The sequence below is a fragment of the Cuculus canorus genome, chromosome 19 (genome assembly GCF_017976375.1).
Source record: "Cuculus canorus isolate bCucCan1 chromosome 19, bCucCan1.pri, whole genome shotgun sequence".
Classification (NCBI taxonomy): Eukaryota; Metazoa; Chordata; class Aves; order Cuculiformes; family Cuculidae; genus Cuculus; species Cuculus canorus.
In genome coordinates, this window is record NC_071419.1 from 8,619,651 (window position 1) to 8,640,579 (window position 20,929).

At 49.9% G+C, this 20,929-nt stretch overlaps 1 protein-coding gene across 2 annotated transcripts in view; it reads left to right on the plus strand.

Annotated features, from left to right (window-relative positions):
- Positions 1-20,929, plus strand: part of ASTN2 (astrotactin 2) — a 347,344-nt gene that overhangs the window by 153,207 nt on the left and 173,208 nt on the right. For both annotated transcript variants that reach the window (XM_054084080.1, XM_054084081.1), the window contains 3 exons: positions 5,619-5,703; positions 5,873-5,947; positions 6,401-6,538. In XM_054084080.1, the coding sequence (XP_053940055.1) occupies positions 5,619-5,703; positions 5,873-5,947; positions 6,401-6,538 (298 nt within the window). The remainder of the gene's footprint in view (positions 1-5,618; positions 5,704-5,872; positions 5,948-6,400; positions 6,539-20,929) is intronic.

Sequence of the window (20,929 nt, forward strand, 5' to 3'; positions counted from 1 at the left end):
CAGTGAGGCAGAGCAGCCTGGGAGAGATGCTCGCAGGATCACAGTACGCGCTTCAGGTGACTGAAGGACATAGGGTTTCATTTGCCCTTGTCAAACTTTTTGTGGATGCTGGAAGAAGAGGTTGTTTCTCCATCAGGAGCTCAGAAACCTTTCACAAAGGATAAACCAATGCAGGTGTTACTCCAGATGCAGACAAGACTCTGGGGCCTCGGCAGCTTTGTTATGGGAGATTGGTTGTTGGAGGGATGGGGTGACTTGTGTTGATCTACTGGTGGGTTATGCCATGCAGCTGGTGCTCAAGGCAGCTGCTGGTGGTCCTGCACATTGCCATCACCTTGGAAGGGACACATTGGGGGATGTCTGAGCTGGGGGGAGTGTGGGGTGTCCTGTATGGTGGCAGAAGGCAGCCCATGGGCCCATTGTGAAAGCACTCAGGTCCCCTCTGCCCTGGTGGGGAGTCATGGAGAGCAGCCACTGTGGCTGACAAGGGGACATTGGCCTTGCTGAGCACCAAGTTGGTAGTCATAACAGCAGTACTCAGGTGGAAGATGCCTTTTGCAGCTGCCTTTGCTCCTGCAGAGGGGAGTTGGGCCATGCAGCTCGAGCTGCTGATGGGGACAGAGGCTTCGCATTCCTCCAGCAGGGAAGAAGAGGGACCCTCCAGTCTTCCTGCCTTGGAGTGGGCTGGTAACCCTGGAGATGGCTCCATGCTCCCCTAGAAGAGAGGAGCTCTGTGCTGCAGCCCGCAGCAAACACTAGTGCAGTCAGGGCTGGCAGGGCAGCAGTCGCCACGCTCAATGACTGCCTCTGTTCGTTTAAAAATGCTCAGCCTCGGCTTGCTGCCCGGCACCCACCTCCCTCTGCCGACCCTTTCTCCTCCCATGCTGCAGTGGCTGGAAGGAGAAGCAAAAGGTGGTGTTGGAGGGATGGTTGTGCTGGAGCCGCCCCACTGCTGGGATTGGGGCTCTGCAGGGAGGATAACCCAGGTGAGATGCCAGGAAAGTGGTGCTGCAGCTTCCCAGCTCAATGGCACTTTGCTGGGGCAGCTGCGTCCCCTGAAAGGAGGGAACCCAAAAACCTGAGGCCAGGCTGCGCGTTACTTGGGGTGGGAGAGGCAGCTTTGAAGCAGTGGTGGGTGTATACACGCAGTGCTCACACAGGTCAAAATTGAGCATTTTTGTAGCCCTGCAGCTTCCAGAAACAAGCTGCCACCCCAGCTGAGGTCCAGAGTTGTCCCCAGGACTGTGTCTTTGCAGCAGGGACATCCCTCTGGGACAAGGGATAACACTTGTGCTACCACAGGGGAGGGAATCATGGATACTGGCAGTTCTGGAAGAGAGTTGACGAGCTACAGGTTTGCTCCACCACTGCCAAAGCCCCGCCAGCTCCTTAAATAAAAATGCCAATGACAGCAAAGAGCAGCTTCTCCAGGAGCACAGGGACTCTGGAAGCCTCTGCTTTGTGCTGCGCACTGGGTGGATGGATTAGGGTGATCTTGCAGCATTATCACTGCGGATTGCCTCTCTCCCTAATGAGGCTAACAGGATTACCCTGCCACGCTGGCGGTTCATCCCACAGCCGTGCTCCGCTGCTCCTCGGGCAGAGTGTGACAGCCAGGGAGGATGTGGGTGCAGCACGAGACCCTGTGCTGGTGGGGATGCAGCAGGGGCCAAAGGGCTGTTTTCCTCCACGTAGTTGTCTTTGCACCATGCCTGTGCTCCTGGAGGTTATCCCCTTGGATGTGGTTCGTGTTAGATTGCTTTCCTGCACGCATGAACAATCCTAAGCGTGGGTCAACCCTGAGCCAAAAGCCACGGGTGTTAATGATGCTGATGATGGCTGCAGACTGCTCCGGCCCCGTACTTCTGCAGCTCCAGCACGAAAGCCAGCGTGAAGCACAGGCGGCGTGAGGAGCCTCATGCTCAGAAATGAGTGCAGTTTGCATGTGGAAAGCAGGCAGGTGTGTCCTTAGTTTGCCCTGTTTCTCCAGGTAAAGCTGCAGATCCTTTTCACCTTCCCAGCTGAGGGAAGGGGCAATGTGGTGGATCCAAAGGGAGCTTGAGCTGCACGGCTGCTATGAGACGGGCTCCTCAGTCCCATGCACACCTTGCTGTGTGTTGCTCTGCGTGGCATTTGAGGCTGAGCTACCAGTAGTCCCTTCCACCAGCCTCCATGGAGATAAAGGCACAGCAGGAGGAAAGCTGCAGGTGAGACGTGCCTGCAGTGTTTGAGGATGCCTCCTGCTGCTTCAGACAAGGGTTTGCTCTCACGAATAGAAATTGGCACAGAGACTCGATGTCACCTGTAATTAGTCATAGCAGCACGGTCTGTGATGGGGCTTTGAGTAAGAGGGGAGCAGGGGAGGGTGGAGAGCAATGCTGTGGGAGCTGCTGTATTCCTGTGGCCTCACCTCTCCCCTCACCCTTCCACGCAGCTGCATGTGTCACAGGAATAACGTACTTGTTTTCTGAGCCTCTTGCTTGAGCTACGGTGTGATATTTCCTGGTTTATCCATCTTCTCTCTGCAGCGGCAGGGATGTTTTGTTAAATAATACACTGGATATACAACATGGGATCTCCAGAGCTGAGTAGCGGGATCTGCTCTCGCTAAAACTGAGTGAGCAGCAATCCTTCCTTTTGCTATAACAGCTCAAAATTTGCCATGGATTATCCGACCCGATTTGTGGGTTATGAATCTGAAGGAAGAGGAAGGACGATGCATGCAGGGTGCACAGGTCGGTGGCTGCGGAAATAGGATGCTTGTCAGAGCGGTTTGTAGATCCTGATTCATTTATCCTCCCGCAGCAGCCGAATGCTGCGTGGAGGCGTGTGCAGGACCTGTGGAAATTGCATCCGGCTTCAGGTGCGGTTATTTGTCAAACTCCGTTATTTCGGTTGACTTTGGCTTTAAGCTCGGGTTGAATCCTAACTTAGCCCGAACAATGCTGAGCAGAAAACTCCTCTTGTCTCAGAATTACATGGCATTTAGTAGCTCTGAACAAAGGTGTTGCTGTTTTGGCTTTGAGTGGTTTGGTTTATTTTAGCAGCACCTTGAAATCTTCTCTTTAGAGAAAGCATTTACCCTAAAGAGGAGTTAGAGGTACGGGAAAACCCATTCCTGCCACTCCGGGGACTTTCTTGGTCTGCAATAGCCCTGCTCCACTGGCTTGGGCTGGCTCAGCATCGTATCCAGGGAGCATGGGGACAGAAAGAAAATAATGGAGTAGCTCAGGAGGTCAACAAAGGAGGGTGGATGCTGCTGTGGAGAGACCAGAAGCTCCTGAAAACTTGCAGGAGCACAGCAGGTTCTGCTGAGGTTTATGGAAACCCCACTGATTGCCTGTTTGTAGTTCTAGGTACAGAAATAGATCCTAAACCATCTGGCCCAAAGAGGAGGAGCCCCTGCTCTTCCTGCAGACTGCAGCACTGAGCTGAGCCAGCGCTTGGAGCTTTCCTATCCAGTCCTTAAAACTGTGCCAAAACTTGGCAGATCCACCTGGGGAAAACAGGTCCCGAGAGGTCCTGGTGAGGGGCGGGTACCTGTGGTCTCCGTGCCCTGGGTGGCTTTCCCTGGTTTCCCACCTTTCTCCTCCTCAGCCAGCGCTGCCATTTGCCCTCTCACTTACTGGAATAAACCTCCCCATAAACCTCCCAATAAAGCCGGCAGCACTGGCAGTAGCTGTTGAAACTCCAGGATTGGAGTCGATAAAATCAATATTTCTGCAGGTTGATAGAGTTTCTCCTCCTGATGCCAAACTGACGGAGCAGTAAACAAACCGCTGGACAAAATAAACCCTCCTGCACTGTGGGAAAGGGGGTCACTGCCCCGGTACCTCCAGTTATCAATAGGGAGGGAAGTGTTTAAGCCATTTGATGCCAACCTTGGTAGATTTTTTTTTTCTTCCCTACTTGCTCTAATTTCTGTGGCAGGAGCTGAGCACGAGCTGGTGCCCCAAGACTCCCAGCTCTGCTTCGCAAGCACTTTGAGATGTCTTTCATTTGCAGAGCATATATTTGTTATGTAATAAGCGCCAGGAATTAATGATCCGCGGCGCGGCTGGGGAAACTTGCGTACTAAGCACCCAAGGAAAAAATAACTTTTCTTTTTCTAAAATTACTGATGGAGCCATTAGGACCCACGGTTTCTTGCAGCGAGGCCGCCCCAGCCCTCGGGCACAGCTGAGCCGGTACAGGGGCTTGCGGCACCGTCTCCATCCCAACTCTTTCCCTTTGGAGAAGCAATGTTCCTGCCGCTCCCGTTATGAATCATGAGGTTAGCAGCTTTTGACAGATCATAAATCAGTGCTTCGAAGTCGCTAGGACAAATCCCAGGACATTTAATCTTTAATATTAGACGTGTTTAAGGCAGTGAATATTTCATGAAGGTGCTGTTGCATTTTAGCACATCATTAGCTGTCTCTTTCTTTTTTTCTCCCTCTTTTCTTTTTTTGCCACCTCCCCATTTCCAGGCGGCTCTTCCTCAAAAATCTCTGCAGTTGAACCCTCATCTCACTCCCTCCCGACAATAAAGCTCTTTACTGTAATCCCTGAGAGGCATTTTAAGGACTTGCTTAGGATCTTGATGAGCGCACAGGTACCTGCCAGTCTGTGTTATCGCAGTGATGGGTTCACCCCCCTTCAGCATCCTCCCCAAGTCCCCACCTCTGCCAGTATTTACAGCTCAGCCTGCCATGTCATCAGGCACGATGGGGAGAGGAGGAGAAGGGAGGGGAAAATCATCAGCAGGAGCTTGTAACTCCACCTGCAAATCCAATTAATCTTTTGATTTTCCTTTTTTTTTTGCTCCAGGTTATGTATTTCTACCAGGCACAGAATCAATTTGGGCCAAGCATGGTTGGGTTTCTGGTGTGGGAAATGTCTTCTCCTGCTGTCAGAAGAGTGTAACAGGGTGAACTAGTACCCAGAGAGTGAAGGGGAGTGGGACTTGAGAGCTCCTTAGCCGTGGGATGGGTACACGGCATGGGCACTGCCTATGGAGGGCGGAGGTTGAGGGCTTCTGCATCCTCCTGTGGAAGCTTGAACTGCAGGAGACTCTGCAAACTCATCCCGGTGCAAGGTGACGGGAGCAGAGGTGGGAAGAGACCTGGCCAGGGTGGGCTGGGAGCACCCCCTGACCCGAGAGGTGCATGGGGAGCGGGCACTGGCTCTCTTCAAGTGAAGTCAGGATCCCAACTGAGGATTGGATCACTGGCCCCAGAGCAGCCCCTCTGCCAGTGGTGCGGGCAGGGCTCAGCAAGACCATGGTAGCACCTGGATCCGTGTGGGCATTTCTCTGTGGCAAATGTGAGCTGTTATTAGAGGCCATTAGACAGAGGGGAAGCTGCAGGGCTGCACAGGTCAAGAACAGACCTTTTACTCCAGCTACAGTGGGACCTGTATCACATAACAGGTTTCTTGCATCTTTCCAGCATCTCCTTATCTTCTCCTCCTCATCTCCTGGAGGTTTCTGAAGATTCCAAAGTCTTCCACATCTACAACAGGGACCAGGAATGGCCATGAACGAGCAGAGAGGGGCAGCAGGGGAAGAGCACATGATGACATGGTTAATGGTGTTCCTTTGGGGCAGAGAGGTCTCATCTTTCACTCTTTTCTTTCAGGAGAGTGCAGCTGCCATGAAGGCTACGCCCCAGACCCCATCCATCGCCACTTGTGTGTGCGCAGCGACTGGGGACACAGCGAAGGGTGAGTGGTGATGTGATGGTGTGTTCTCTCTGTCCTGGTTCTCATGTTGGTGAGAGGTCTGCTCTCCTCTTCATGAGCCATCACTGACACCAAAGACTCAAGAGCAGACTCTACCGCTTTCCCTGCCACGTGTTTTGCCACAGCTGCTCTTTCCCTCTCTGCTTCCCAGGCCGTGGCCCTACACAACGCTTGAGCGGGGGTATGACTTGGTCACAGGAGAACAGGCGCCAGAGAAGATCCTCAGGTGAGTCAGAGGAGCATTCAGCTTGGACGTTTGGGAGGGGAGTGTCAGTGAGGACATCCCAGTGGATGCTACTTCTTGGTAATTCCTGGCTCTGTCTTGTTCTGCCTCGGGAACACCAGTGTCATCTGCACTTGACACAACTGAAAGATTTGTCCGTGTTCTGCAGACAGGGAAGGGTTTCCCTCTTGTCCCCTCGGTGGTCCTCTTGCAAAAGCGAGGATGGTGCACACATTAAGTCTCCCTGAACTAAAATGAAGAGCGTAACCATTTCCACGTTTTCCCTGGCCCATTTCTAGCTATTCCTCTTTCTTTTGGCTTTCAGGACAAGACCAAATAACTAACTTATCCCATGGTGCCACCAATGCTCTGATTTCCATATGGTCAGGTGCATTAGAGGGCCACCGTTCACTATGGACACTGTGTTCCTATATGACACGTTTGTCCTTATTCCAGGTCTACCTATAGTTTGGGTCAAGGTTTGTGGCTGCCTGTCAGTAAGAGCTTCGTGGTGCCCCCCGTGGAGCTTTCTATCAATCCTCTCGCCAGCTGCAAGACAGATGTTCTGGTGACGGAAGATCCAGCAGATGTCAGGTAAGAAGCAAATTTGTTGTTTTCCTCATGCTTGAGTGACTGCACTGCTCTTTAAATTATTATTGAGGGTACAGTAATTCCTACAATGATACGTTTGATTAATTTTCTTCCAATAAGAATTGTGATGTGATAGCTCTCCAGACTTTTTAGGCCCTGAGGGGTCTAGACCAGACCTGTGTATATAACTCTGAAGTCTGCCAATCCAGTCAGGTACATTGATATGAACCTGTGGCAAGGCAATTTCAAAGTGAGTTAAATCTGATGTTAGATTGCGTAGCTTAAATTGATGCATTTACCGTTACAAAGATGCTGTCATCTTTCAGAAACTCATACGTCTATCATATCCACCCAGACCACGATAACCTGCTGTGGTGCTTGTGAAGGGTCAGACCCCGGTGAAAGGCCATGTTGCGTGTCCAATTATTATGCAATTAGATGTGGGGTTTTTTTCCAAGTTATTATACAGTTAGAGGGGTTTTTTTTATTATTTCCTTGAGTTCAGTAAATGCACGGGTGTTTCTCTGGCTCCCCCACCGTGGCTAGCTTGTGTTTTAACCAGATGTCATTGGACTTGTTGACAGTTCATAAGTGGGACCTAAAAGGGTGTTGCAAGAAGAGAATAGTGCTGGGAAGGAGGGGTTGTTTGATGGGAGACCAGGCTGAGGGTGGGCAAAAGGAGTTTACTTGGAAAAGGAGCCAGGCAAAATGGTTGTCCTCTTTGCCCCAGGTGGTAAGAGAGCAGCAGCCTCTGCCTCGAAGGAGAGAGGTGGTGACAATTGTCTCCCTCTGCCTGGTTTGCAAGACTTTGACTGTAAAAAAAAAAAAGAGTTTAACTGTTTAATTCCTAAGGTATTTAGTGTGTGTTCTCCTCTCCCGCTTTAAATAAGATTGAGTATGTGATCGTTGGGTGCCAGGGAGACTCCGTGATCTCTCCCTCCCTTCCCTTCTCCCTGCCCTCTCCCATTGACTCAAGACACAATTTCCTCGCCCGCAATTTCTTCTCTGTGTTGTGGATGATATTCCTGAGCACTAGGAGGATTCTTACATCTCCCAGCTCCTTCTGTCCTGTTTTTTTTTTCCCCAGAGAGATGGGATGGTGGCTTTCCATTCTTCTGTCCCATTACTGTAAGTCTTAGCAAGGCTGTGCTTGGAGTAAGTGCCTACAAAACCTACAGCAGAGCCAGGACTGGCATCTAAAAGGTCTTCACTTCCAAGTGTGTTTTTGTTGCTAATTAGTGTTGTTCCCTCGTTCAAAAAAAGACTGATGGTATACATCTATCACAATTTGGCTCTCTTAGGAGCATTGTTTTTCTTGTCTGCAGAAGACTGCTGCTTTTTTGTTTGGGAAGATGAAGGGTCAACTTGTTGTATGGTAACATTTTCCAAGCCAAAATGCCAGGAGAACACTATTTCTTTCTTGCCTCCTCACATCTTCGTTAAAAATGCCTTAGTGAAAATAGAGGCTAGGAAGCTTGCTTTCTACTCCAGAGCAGTAATTGTCTCTGGGCACCGATCCTTCTGAAAGAGCCTTGGTCAGGATGGATGAATGCCAGGCAGAAGGCGGGGGAGGGTGGTTCTGGCACAAAGGCTGCTGCCTGTTCCCCTCATAAATAGAACTCGAACTGAGAATTCCAGGTATAAATATTGGAGTGACCCAGGTAGAATAAGGGAGGTGAGTTGACGGTGCTTGTATCTTACACACAAGAGATGCTAAATTATTAAAACTTTAATAAACGTTATAATAAATATTTGATGTTGAATTATGGAAGGTTTCACAGATAGAGTGGAAGCGGAAAAGCAATCTGTTATTTCCGCATTAGAACTTAAACACTTCTCAAACGGAGATCGGGCTCCTAGCTTGTGGTCCTGAGCACCCTAGGGTGGGGGGAAACCTAGGAGAAAACCTAGGGAAACCTAGCACCTAACTGGAGAATGATGGTGTGGAGGAGCCAATGCTGAGACTGTTCTGGTCCACTGCAGTCAGCGAGCCGGGATGTTGTGTGTTGGTGCTCACGGCATGACATTGTCCTGTCTCCAAGAACCTTCTCTGAGGTTCTTGAGTGCTTTCACACAATAAGAAAAGTATTTTTAGAGCTTGTGTATCTCGCCGCCTCTTTGCTTTGTCCCTCTGGACTGAGGCAAGTGGTGGTACCTTCTCAAAGGAGCAGTAATATGATTTTTTTTTTGGTGGCTCAGATATCCAGATGATGACCTGTGATGTTGGACCTGCCATCAGAGGTGAACGTATGCTGTCCGTTGCGTAGCTGTTCAAACGCAGCCATCCCTCTGCATGGAGTGGGGACCTGTTCCCTGGGCTGTTGGAGCATGATGGCACTACTGGCAGCTCCTGCAGGTGGTCCTGCGGTGCTTGAGCTCTAGTACAGTCACATCCCTGCGGCAAGGTGCAGATCCTGCGCTGTATTGTATTAACTGCGACACATCCACGTCTTGGCACCTGGAGTGCCCTGGTTGCTGTCTTGTAGCACTGTGATGGTAGCTCAGCCCTGTATTTCTTCTGTGTCTTTAATAACGAGTGTGCTACATTCCTGCAGACCTTTCATTAGTCTGACACCTTTTGGCTCTGGGGTCACTTGTCTCGAAGAGTTTAATGGAGGGAAATTGAAGAAAGCCTGGTTTGGAGAAAACGAGCGATGAAGTCTTTACAACTCCGCAGGTTAAGGGTTCAGATGTGGCTTCGCGTTTTTATGAAGACGCTTGCAACTGCGGAAGGGACGGGTGGGGCTCTGCCTTTCAGCAGCATTCCGGACAAATGCTGACTCCTTGCAGCTTCTCTGGCGAGATGCTGTTCTCCGTGTGTTTCACCACTGAGCGGTGCGGCAAGCTGTCCGCAGTGCTTTGGTGGGTGGGAGCGAAGGACCCAAGCTTCTTTCTGCTGCTGCAGCCAAGTCATTAGAGAAACTTCTGGTAGACCTGAGCCAAAGTTCTCCATGCAGACATCCCATAGGGTTGCTCTCATGTGTGGTGGACCTTGAGTGGGGACAGGATTTTGCAGGCAGAACTTGCTGGTGGTTTTAGGGTCATGCAGCTTAAATTAAGCAAGAGGGTGCGTAGAGTTAATAAATTTATGTGCATAACTTATCAGTAACGATGTTGAGGACCTCCTCCTTTACCCCAGAGACTGATCCTCTGCATGATGAACACATTGGTCACGCATCTGGGATCATGGCAGTCTGGCGAAGAGTGATGTCTTTGGTCGTATGAGGTTGGTCAGCAGCGCTATGGGGCACTTGGCACACTGACAAGCCTCTTGCTTGGGCTGGAGGCCAGGTCTCATGCTGGGCAGGCTGCATCCCCTGCCAGGACAAGAAATATCTCCCAGTCCCACCTTGTCTCACTTGTTTTCAAGACCTCCCTCCGTGTCCCTCTCCCTATTGCTCCCATCCTTCTCTCTTATCTTTCTCCTGTAACCTGGTGGTTAATGCAGTAATACGTATTTCTTAAAAACTGCATTATTAGGTGTTTAATCCTTCCCTGGACACTTTGCCATCTCTCTTTTGACCCTTTAGGAGGTACTGCTTGTCCTGTGGGACCAGGATTGGCTATAATTATGGCAGCATATGCTGCTCTGCCCCATGGGCAGCTCACCAGGAGGATCTGTACCTCAGCCCCCAATCTCACCGCTGTCAGCACTGAGCATCTCTGGGAGGGGATAATAAAAGCATCCCAGAGGGGAGGAACAAAGGCATCCCTTGGGGCACAGCCGGCTGCCGGGCCCGAGAGAGGAGATAACCCTGGGGGCAGAGCACAGTGCTGGCAAACACCTGGTGGTCCTGGTTCACCGTGCCACCCGCTCTGCAGAAAAGTTGGTAATTTCTGGAGAGCAGCTATAAATCAGAGGCACGAGCCTCAGCTGCCACCTGACATGACATATAGCTCCATCGTTATGGCAACCATAGAAACAAATAAAAGCCTTGCTTTTGCTTGACAAGCCTTTGAGATGTCCTGATGGAGAGACAAGTGTTCAGCAGCAGAATGAATTCTCTTGAACTCGCTGTCGATTCATCTTCGTTTTGCTCCCAAGTGAGCCCCTTTGCTCTCAGAATTCTTTGCCAAAGTACAACCAACTGGATTTTTAATATTTTTTTATTTGTTTGTTGTTTTATTGTCAGTGCTCTCAGCAGCAGAGAGCTCTGCACCCACACGCATCCTGTCTCCTGTCGAGGATGGGAGCTGGGCTTTTGCTCCCTGCCTGTGTGTGGCTTTCCCTGGCTCAGCCTCGCCATGCCCTTGTGACACCACTCCTGATCCCATCTTGTGTGGGGGTTCAGTGCTTCTTTTCAGTGGTTTTGCAGTGATGTTTTGCAGGAGTTTACAGTGTTTGGTCACTTGTGATCTTGGCAAGTTAGTGCTGAGCACTGCAGTGTGAAACTCCATGGGAGCAGGGGAGGATAAAAAGTGAAATGGCTGAGAAAGGCAAAGGGAATCTGGGCCAGGAGATGGGAAACAGCTTTGCCGTGGCCATGCTGTCAGAGCAGCAGCAGAACTCATCTGCCCCATGGCTCAGCCTTGTGCTTTAGCTACAGGACTGCAGGAAAATGGGTGCTGCTGCAGGTGAGCATTACTGATGCTCAAGAGGTGGCTGGGCTTATGGGAAGCCCTGGTGGGATACGGGCAGGAGCAGGCAGAGACCACCTTGCCTGCTTTTCTGACTGTTTGTTGTAGGAGATGCTGAAGGATCTTGATCCTATTTTTTTTTAATTATTATTATTTCCACCTTTTCTGTTTCCCAGAACAGAGCAGGCTGTGATTTTTGAATACTGGATGCTGGAGGGAGCCTCTCAAGCCAGGAGGTCAGGGGAGAGGGGAGCTGCTGGTTTTGGGCTGTTGCTCAGTGGGGATTTGGGAAGCTCTTGCGGAGCCTCTTGCCCTGTTGGTGCCAGTAAAGCAGCCACAAGCGCTTGGCAGTTGGTGCCCGTGATGAATGGACAGCTTTACATGATGGATCAAATTAATCATTGCATCACCAGGCACAACTTAGTCATTTCTGCAAAGAGGGCAATTCATTACCGTGCACATCACAGAGACACTGTCATCCCTGCAGATAACGTCCCCAGAGCTCTGGCCTGGCCCTGTTATCATCCCAACACGTCGTCATCTTGCAAAAGCGATGCAGAAGCAGCTCGCGGTGCTTAAAACAGGGATAAAGCAGCCTTTGGCCTCATCCTTTGCAGGGAAAGGACAGATGCTTTACATAGAGGCAGCCACCAGCCCCTGCCCTGCATCTGTCAACTTAACATCATCCTGGCTGCTTACCGGGATTTTTCCTGCTCCCTGCCTCCTGCTTTGATTTATGAGAACAGGTTACAGGAGTCAGGTACGTCTCGCTTGCCTACAAGGTGACTAAATGGAGACATAACCTTGCAGCAGCCGCCGAAGGGTGTGAGCAGCAAAACGAGAAAGGAATTGGAGTGTCTGGATGAAGAAATAGGGGCAGGGAGGAAGGGAGGGTGTGTGTGGGGTGGAACAAAGACTTGAGCTGAAATCACCCAGGTAATATCAGAACTGAAACGCGGCTCAGCCAGCACCTCCGGGAGGGTGCAGGGACCTTACTGCCCTCAGCCTGACCCTTCCTGGTCCATCTCCAGCTGTGGAATCTTTCATGCCCAGAAGCAGAGAGACGTTTCAGTCCTCCCTTTTCAGGGGCTTTTAATGATTCCTGCAACAGTAGTGCTTTCACTCTGTTTTCCCGTCCTTTGTATGATCCTGCCACATTTTTGAGGTCTTGGTGCTGGGCTATAAAACTGCACAGGAAACGATGAAAGCTCTTAGGGGTAGTGGATGTAAATTTGGACCAGGCTTGTAGGCAGATCCATCGTGGGAAGCGCTAGCACCAGCTACAAGTTCAGCAGCTGAGTGATTGCTGTTTCTTTTGTCCAGGGAGTCACAGAGCCTAGGAGGGAAAAACAACCTAACGAGTGAACAGATTTTGTTTATATATTTATTGAGACAATTAAAAAACTCCAACACACGCCAAATACGCGAATGCTGTCTCACACCCAGAATGATTCCTTTTAATGTGTCTGGGATCTCCCATCACAGAGTAGGGTTTGGCATTGCACTCCATCGCTACCCCTTATGCCAGATCTGCTGCTGTAGCTGTGTGCCCATCCATCCAGCTGCCGGGAGCAGGATCTGTGCTGGAGCAGGATCCTGCTGGCATTGAGACAAGCAGAGAATGCTGAGGGTTAAGGGGGGGAAGCAGGGGCTCTAAAACACCACGCTGATGTGTGTGCTTAGCAGAAAGGGTGATGCAAGGCTGCAAAATCAGACCTTGGCTTTCTTCAGTGAAAGGAGTTCTCCCATCCTTGTCTGATGGTGTTATTTGGTTTTATGCTTTGTGTTAAACATCGTGCTTTGTAGCTGCCTGTTCGAAGTGCAGCCCCGTGGCCTCTGTTTATACACCCTGTCTGTACTATTTTGCCTAAATTACATTTTCCCTACACCCTATCTGAGCTTCATTACCTTTGCCTTTGTGTGCATCTCCTGCCTGTGAACAGGACTAGAAGGTTTGCGGGTGGGAGAGGGACCAGGCAGTTCATCTCCTGGTCCAGACGGGGGTGGCTGTGTGGCAGCATGGTGCTAGGATAGCAGACACCTGTGTCAGGCTTGGGACAGGGAACCTCTGCTCTCCTCCTCCTCTTCCTTCTGTGATGGAGAGGGAGCTGTGATGCTTTTGGAAAGGATCAGGTTGCTGGGGTTGGACACAGAAGTGCGAGGCTGGCTCTTGAGCCCCATCGAGTGCAGAGTATTTGGGGTGGCTGTGCCCCCTCCCAGTTCAGAGCAAACTAACCCACATTGCCTTCCCCTGGTGCCAGTTCAGAGCCTGTGGCTGCCCAGCCACTGGGCTGAGGATCTGCACTGGTGGGTCACTGGAGGCAGAGAGGAACAGGAGGGAGATGAGGGTGGTGGCAGTGGTAAGAGGGACAAGATTTCCTGGATGCCTGGGGAAGGATGCTCTCAGTCCCTAACCTCTCTCCCAGGGCTGTCCTCAGCAATCTTGTCCTTAAGGCCCTGAGATGTTCCAGGGTGGGGTGGAACGATAGCTTTGGATCTGTCCAGATGCACAGCTCTCCTTTAGCTTAGTTGTGTCACCAGGGTTATGGTCCTGGGTGGAGCAGTGACATTGGGAATGGCTTAATACCTTTTCTTCAGCTATTTCTTAATGTAATTTAGTGGAAAGTACTACTGCCATCCACCAACCAATTCTGAGGAGATTTCGGTTGCCTTCACTTGCCTGACTTGGGCTATGTCCGCTCCTCCTTTCTTGGTTTTATTTCCCGTAAGTACCATTGGATCGCTTCATCCAGAGGACAACACTAATAAAATTCAGCTGAGATGAAAGGTTCCTGGGAGCACGCCAGGAACCTGTGACAGGCTCTGCAGCCAGTGGGGGGGGAGAAATCATCCCAGCAGAGATTATGAGAACAGAGGTGGACATGACCAGGGGAGCTTTGTCCTTCTGCTTAAAGGGCACTGTGAGAAGATACTCTTGCCAGCTTGGAAAGGACTCTGGGAGAAGATGGACCCCTAGGTTTATTTTTATGGAATGTTTTTTATTCTTGAAAGGAAGGAGAGATGCACACGTTGCTGCAGAGGAGCAAGGTTCTTGCTGTGGAGAAGTGAGGGAAGGCAGCTCTGAGCAAACCATACAAAAGTGAGGGGGAAAGCTGCTGTTCGGCTTTCACTTCCGAGCAGGCAGAGACCATACAGGCATCGCGGCTGCCGAACCCGGCTGTGTGGGCAGCCAGGACTGGGTATGGGAGCAGACACAGTCGCAGCCAGCAAACCGGGACAGCCACACTCTCCCAAGACAAATGAAGTTAATTAGTTTTGTCTCCTGCTCCTGAGCAGCAAGGGCCACAGTGATGTTTTCATCAGCTCTGGTGGGCTTGATACAGTGCCTCACCACCACAGCTGCTGCCCCTGAAAGAATTGCTCTTCTCTGGGATGTCACCTCAGCTCTTGGGGTGATTTATTAGGGCAAAACGTGCTCTATTCCTCCTGCTGGCCTCGGGGCAGCCGAGGGAGCCATCCGTGCAGTGCTTCCCAGACAGCTCCCAGTAACTTTCCTTGTGCCGTGCTGGTCCTTCTCATTTCACTCAGGAGCGATGCTCTGCAGGCTCTCTCTGGCACCCTGACCTTCAGGCAAATGGGCAAAAGCAACTCGAAATTAGATTAGAAGGACCAAAAATGCGTAGTTTATAAGTAGCACGAGTGTTGCACAGCGTAGGGGACAGTGCACCCGGTCTGGCATTGCCCATTAGCTCAGCAAACCTTTCCATGCTTGGCTGCAGCCGGGCTGGACCGTGCGTCAGCTGCAAGTCATCTACTCTTTGCCTTTGCTTTCCCCAAGTTTCATATCATTGCCCTTTTCCGACTGTTTATTTGCTGCTTACTCAGCTTCTCCTTCTCTGATTTAGATGTTTAGAAGTGTCTGTCAGGTCTTTCTGTGGTCTCCTCAAAGCTGGCTGCTGGCTGCACAGCGAAAAGCAAGAGCTTTCTGGGCTCTTTTCTGCTGCCGTGTGTTTAAACCCTGGAGATCTGGTGGGCAGTGGTGCTTTCCTGGGCTCTACACTGGAGTGCATTAAGCAGAATACTTTCTTTTTAGGGACTGAATCAAAGTGTGAAGTAAAACTGGAGAGATTTGGCTGATGAGTGAGCAGGGATAAAAAACAACAAACAACGCGAAATTAGGTGAAGCCTTGCAAAAAAGAAAAAAATAATCCCATCTTGGGAATTGCCCTGCTTTCACTGCCTGAATAATCACTGTGCCATAATCAATTCAGCTCTAGACATCTCCTGCGGTGTTTTTGATGTAATGAGGTGCTATTGGCTGCAACCAAGTGCCTTTTATCATAAGGGAGATGGGTGCAGTTAGGGACCCGCTGCCACGCCGCAGGCTGTGCTGTGCTTGGAGCTGAGCTCCACTGGCTGTGGCCGGAGTGGAAGTGGGGAAAGCAGCACTGGGAGGATGGGAAGGGGATGAGGATGCTGGTGGACCACAAGGTCTGTAGGTAATTCATGTAGCACGTTTCTCCTCCACTGGAGGAAAGGAAAGCAGCTGGTATTGAGCAGGCGTTGGAGGGGAGGCATGTGGTGGGATGAAAAGCCCCCAGTTGCATCTAAGGCACATTCAGGTCTGTTGGCACTGTGGCTGGATGGGTTTTGAGTGAGAACATATCCACATCTCCTGCATCAGGAGGTCCAGGCCTTGCAGACAGAGTTTTGTCCCAGGCATCACATCGCCAGGTCATTCAGTGCCAGCTGATGTTGTTTCACCATATGTGTAAGGCAGAACTGGCTCAGGCTGGGGTAGCATCCCCTGATGCTGCTCACCCTCCCAGGTGGTGGCTCTGCGGTGGGCTGTCCCCTTTGCACTGCCTTGCCACATCCATCCCAGCCCTGCCCCTGCCCTGTCGCAGGGCTCTCTCCTAGCAGCAGCTCATCAGGAGCCACGCTGAACCCAGCAGCACATAATTAAACCCCAACTAATACTTCCCTGCTACTGCGAAAGGCTTAAAATGACATAAATGAAGAAGTTGAGAATTAAGGCAAGATACTGTGTAAATATGTGCTGAGCTTTTGCAGTAGAAGTCTCTTTATTCAATTCAGTCCACATTTCTTTTTTTTTTTCTTTTCCTTTTTAATCAGTGCGTATCAAGATAGACCAGAGCTGGAGATGTTGGCTCTGAAGTGGGAGTCTTCTGGATTTGGAGCCAGATTGGGGCCATAGCTGGGTAGCTTATAATGTGTTAAATTGTTGATGGATTAATAAAGGGCTCTGTGACTGATAAGAGTCCAAGGGGTGAGTATGTTGCTTGTAACCATCCATACCAGATGTGACCTGTATGTGCTGCAACAAGTCCATGGTGTGTGTTAGGGCTTATCTACCTGAGTAAATGCTGTGGAGCATCTCTTCTGCACTACCTCCCCAGGTAACCCTGCCCTGAAAACCCTGTGGGAAGGGATGGACTTATCCCACTGCAATAGCACCACGGCTATTTTCCCTGAGTGATATCCAGACAGTCAGGCTGGGCAGTGGTGCCTTTTGCCTGCAAGCACAAGTAGTGGCTGCCGATCTGGCTCGCAGCCTGGCCATGTCCAAGGTCTCTGTTTAGGGCTTTGGCAGTTGTTGAGTGATAGTATCCACTTTCCTCCTCTTGTTCTCTGGCAAAGCTTTGCTTTGGGGAAACTGTGGGTTTCTGCTTGCCTCCTGCCCACAAGTAGTCTTTGTGGTGGCATTTTACCTGTAACCTGGTGGTTGGCTTCCATGTGAGTCCAAAGGACATTGACTGTTGTCAGTGTCTGTTGAGCCCTGTTGGACCTGCTCCGAGTAGTTGAGTTGGGCACTACTGTAAGCCAAGAGTATTTGTTGTGGATGGGCTGTTTCAGGATATCTGTCTCCTTAGTTCTTCCTTGCCTTTTGAACAAGAGGTATGATGTTCCCCATTCCTGCAGGAAGCTTTTGATGGCTCCAGTTACCATCCCACATCTCCCCGTGGGCGAGGAGACTTGAGGATCCTCCCTGCCTCAGAAGACTTGGTCTGTGAGCTGGGCAATGGGAGCCTGGATGGGAAGAGTCATCAAGTCTGACCACTTTGACACTGGCAGACTTTGCTGCCAAACTCCTGCATCCTTTAATGAGAGCATTAACACAAACATCAAATGGAATCAACTCCGAAATGGCTTGAGAAATGGCATTGAAAGCTCCCTGCTGCACCTTCCAGCCTAACTCAAAGGCTGATTTTGTGTGGTCTCTAAGTCACCTCACAGTTTCATGGCAATCCTTATCCTTGGTCACTTTGCTGATAATTTCCCTGAGTGTCTCTGTCAAGTTATCTGTTGATGTTCAGACAGATCAGGTATTTCCCTTTCCTTAGGAGAAAAAAACCAAACAAACAACAAAACACAAATTCTCTTATCAGAGGAAGATAAGAGGTGAGTCTAATACAGTTGAGAGTCAACAGGCAGGTACAGAGAGACCAGTTGCCTGGGTGCGGCTGTTGTTCATCGATGCCCATCGATGGGGTTGATCCCTGCAGGGATGTGCCAACTCCCTCATTGGGTCTAAGAGCTGTGCAGCCACCATTGGTGCACCCAAGAGCTTCCTGAGCTTCAGCCAGCCTCAAGTCCTCCTTGGTTCAGCCCATCCCAAAGGTCTCTGGTCCCCTCTGTGTCCCCTCCTAGTGCAGAGCCCCCCCTGCCCTCCATAGAGCCACCTGAGAAGGAGGGGATCCTGCCTTCTCCTGGTGCCAGAATCGATACCAAAGGCCTCCATTAATATTCTAGGAATGGCAGAGAAGATTGACTGCCTCATTAGCAGGCATCGTGTGAAACTCTGACAATAATTAACAACTCAACGGTCTTATTTGCTGGCCTATCACAGAAGTATTCAATCAAAAATGTAATTTGCTCGACGCTCCCATTTACCATAAAGAGAATATTCCTTCAAAGTTTTAAATAGACTAATTAAGAGGGAAGAAATACAGGGAAAAAAATTATTAACAGTATAATTTTAATGGGAAATTACTGGAGCATATTAATAATGCAATAACCATTTTTAACAGCTGTCTGTCAGTTTGTGGGCTGGGGTAATTAAATTAGTCACTAAAGGGTTAGTCAAATTAGGTGTCGGAGAGCAGCGCCAGTGCTAACAAAGGCTCGTCAGGCTCAATGCTCTGCCGTACAAAGTGGGGTGAGATGGTGAAGGAGGATGAGATGCTGATATTCCATGCAGGATCCCTCCGAGGTCCACAGGGAGCATGCGAGCAGAGGCTCCGGTCGCCCCAGGCACCAATATCTGGCATCTCCTCTCTTCGGTTTAGATGAATCCCTCGTACAGGCTAATGCAAGGAACAAGACAGAGCTATGCGTTGATGAAAGCTTGGTTGTCTTCAGGCAAATAATAAGGAAGAGTCTTATCTGAGCATGAGCGTGGCCCAGGGTGGCCTCTGTGACGTCTGCTTCAGCCTGATGCTGCTCAGGTTTTTAATCTCTTTCCGAGAGCCAGAAGGCAGCTGTGCAGGGGCTTTTTGGCTGTTGTTTTCAAGGCTTTTATATTCTGTAGGTTTCAGGCTCGCATTCCCTCTCCCTCCAACCCCTTCGCCTCTTTTCAAATGAATTGCAGTTAATTTGGGATATTGTTGAGTCTGAAAACACATCTTTCTTGCCGCCAGTCTATTAAAAAATGTATTTACAGCTCCATAAAGCAAAGCCAGCTGTCAAGGTAACGTCCTGCTGGCTCCTGTGTGTGCAGGGCAGAGAGTAAAGATTTGGAGAGGTACTTGTTTGCATGATCACAGTGAACAGTTTAAGCCTAACAGAGAGCTTTGTGGCTGAGGAAATACTCGTGTCCAGCCCACAGAGGTGTTTGTGGGAAGCACGGTGTCTGGGAGACTCGGGTGCTGGTGTTCCCAGCCAGGGGTTGCTGCTCCTATTCCCTTTCTTTCTCTGCTTCATAAATCAGGATGGAGGTGCTGGCCTCTGGCTTTGAGTGGGAAAGGATTACTCTTTCCAGTGGGGTTTTTGGAGGTTTGAGATGTTTTCTCCATTCCATATTGATGGAGTATTACCTTGTCTACAGTATATGTTAATGTTGGAGAAACAAACAGTGCAAAACAGAAACAAAAGCCTGGAGAAAAACCCTCACCCATCAAGAGGTACTGAACAAAGTGGTGGTTGGGGTGTTTGAAGAGTGTAGAGGTCTCTGAAACCACAGCCTGAATCATACAGCACAAGGACATAAATTTCCATATATCAGTTAAATGTCTGGCCTTTTCCAGGCAATTTTCTTGCTCTGATTTTACAGAGAAGCACTCTTGAGATCTGAAAGCGATAGAGGTGATGGCAAAGCCTGTGCCTTCCCATGAGAAGTTTCAATTTTCATGAATCAGTGGGGAGTTCTTTTGCATAATTCTTTCTCCCATCACCCCCATTTAGAATTTAAGTGAACTCCAGAGACAACCCTACCTGCCCTACCTGCCTGCAGTGCTTGGGACTTCCTGCTCCTCTTTTTATGTCATTAAGATCAATGCAAAGCTGGCAGTTGCTTTAGCTGGGCCGTTTGGGAGGGAAATGTACCTCAAATGGTATGTGGGGGTCAGACAAATAGTTGGTGGAAGCAGCTTTTGCCCAGAGAAGTCATGGCTGCCCCATCCCTGGAGGTGTTCAAGGTCAGGCTGGATGGGGCTTGGAGCAATCTGATCCAGTGGAAGGAGTCCCAGCCCATGGCAGGGGGGTGGAACTGGATGATCTTTTAGGCCCCTTCCAACCCAAACCATTTTATAATCCTATGATTCAATTGTTAACTCTTCAGATTGCTTCAAGAGGAGAATTCAGAGAGAAGGGAAATGGTAAAACCCATCAAACCCACCAAAACACCTCAGTATCCCAACAAGTGCAAACCAAACGTTCCCACCCATATTGCAGCAGTGTGAGCATCCAGGCTTGGGCGCTCAGGCAAAGGCAGGCCCTCCTCTTCCTCACATCTTGGAGAATTACAAGCTGTATAGATTATTTTTATGGCAGTCGTACTTCCAACTGTGCCTCCACCATCTGTTCTTTCCCAATTACGGATGCAAAAACCCAGCATGTTTCTCCATTCTGGCAGTAGAGAATGAAATATAACCATTGTAAAAGGTTGTATATCCTTTCAACAATGTAGTTGGCACCTGCGGTGTTTTGCTCACGCTTCCAACCCCCATTGGTTGGGATGCTCTGCCTGTTCCCTCTACACTGCTCCCAGATGATGCCCAGATCTATGGTGGCAGAGGGAACTGTTGATAAAAGGAAGAGGCCGATGTGCTACATGATTTTTCTAAGCTGTGTGGGGCAGCTGAATTATTAACACTGACCAAGCGTCTTAAGTACTACAAAACTTGACAAGAACTTCTTACCTCCGGTACAGCGATAAACAGGATTGAGGCGCAGTAGGAGGGAAGGAATTAAGACAGGACATCAAAGACTGGATTCCATCAAGTAAATCATGCCATTGCTTCAGTAAAAGAGCCCCTAAATGTTTTATTAGGGATTTTCAACAACTACCAAAATTAAGATGGAAGGGATGAATTATTAAAAAATAGATTAACTAAACTAGACTCTGAATTAAACATGAAAGGTACCTATCAGGAGCAGCGTGGCCGCTGTGGGCTGCAGGTATCTGAGTCCTGCAGCCAGGCAAGGCATAGAGATGGGTTGCAGGGGGGATGGAGAGCTGCCAGCGGCTCCACCGGGTTTGGTTGCATCACCAGGGCACGGAGAGGCTGGCTGAAGGGTCGGGAGGGCAAAGTGCTGGGTGCTGCGTAGGTTTTGGAGGAGGAGGTTTCTGCCTCGGAGAGATGCAGGCGAGATACACGAGATGGAGCAAAGGAA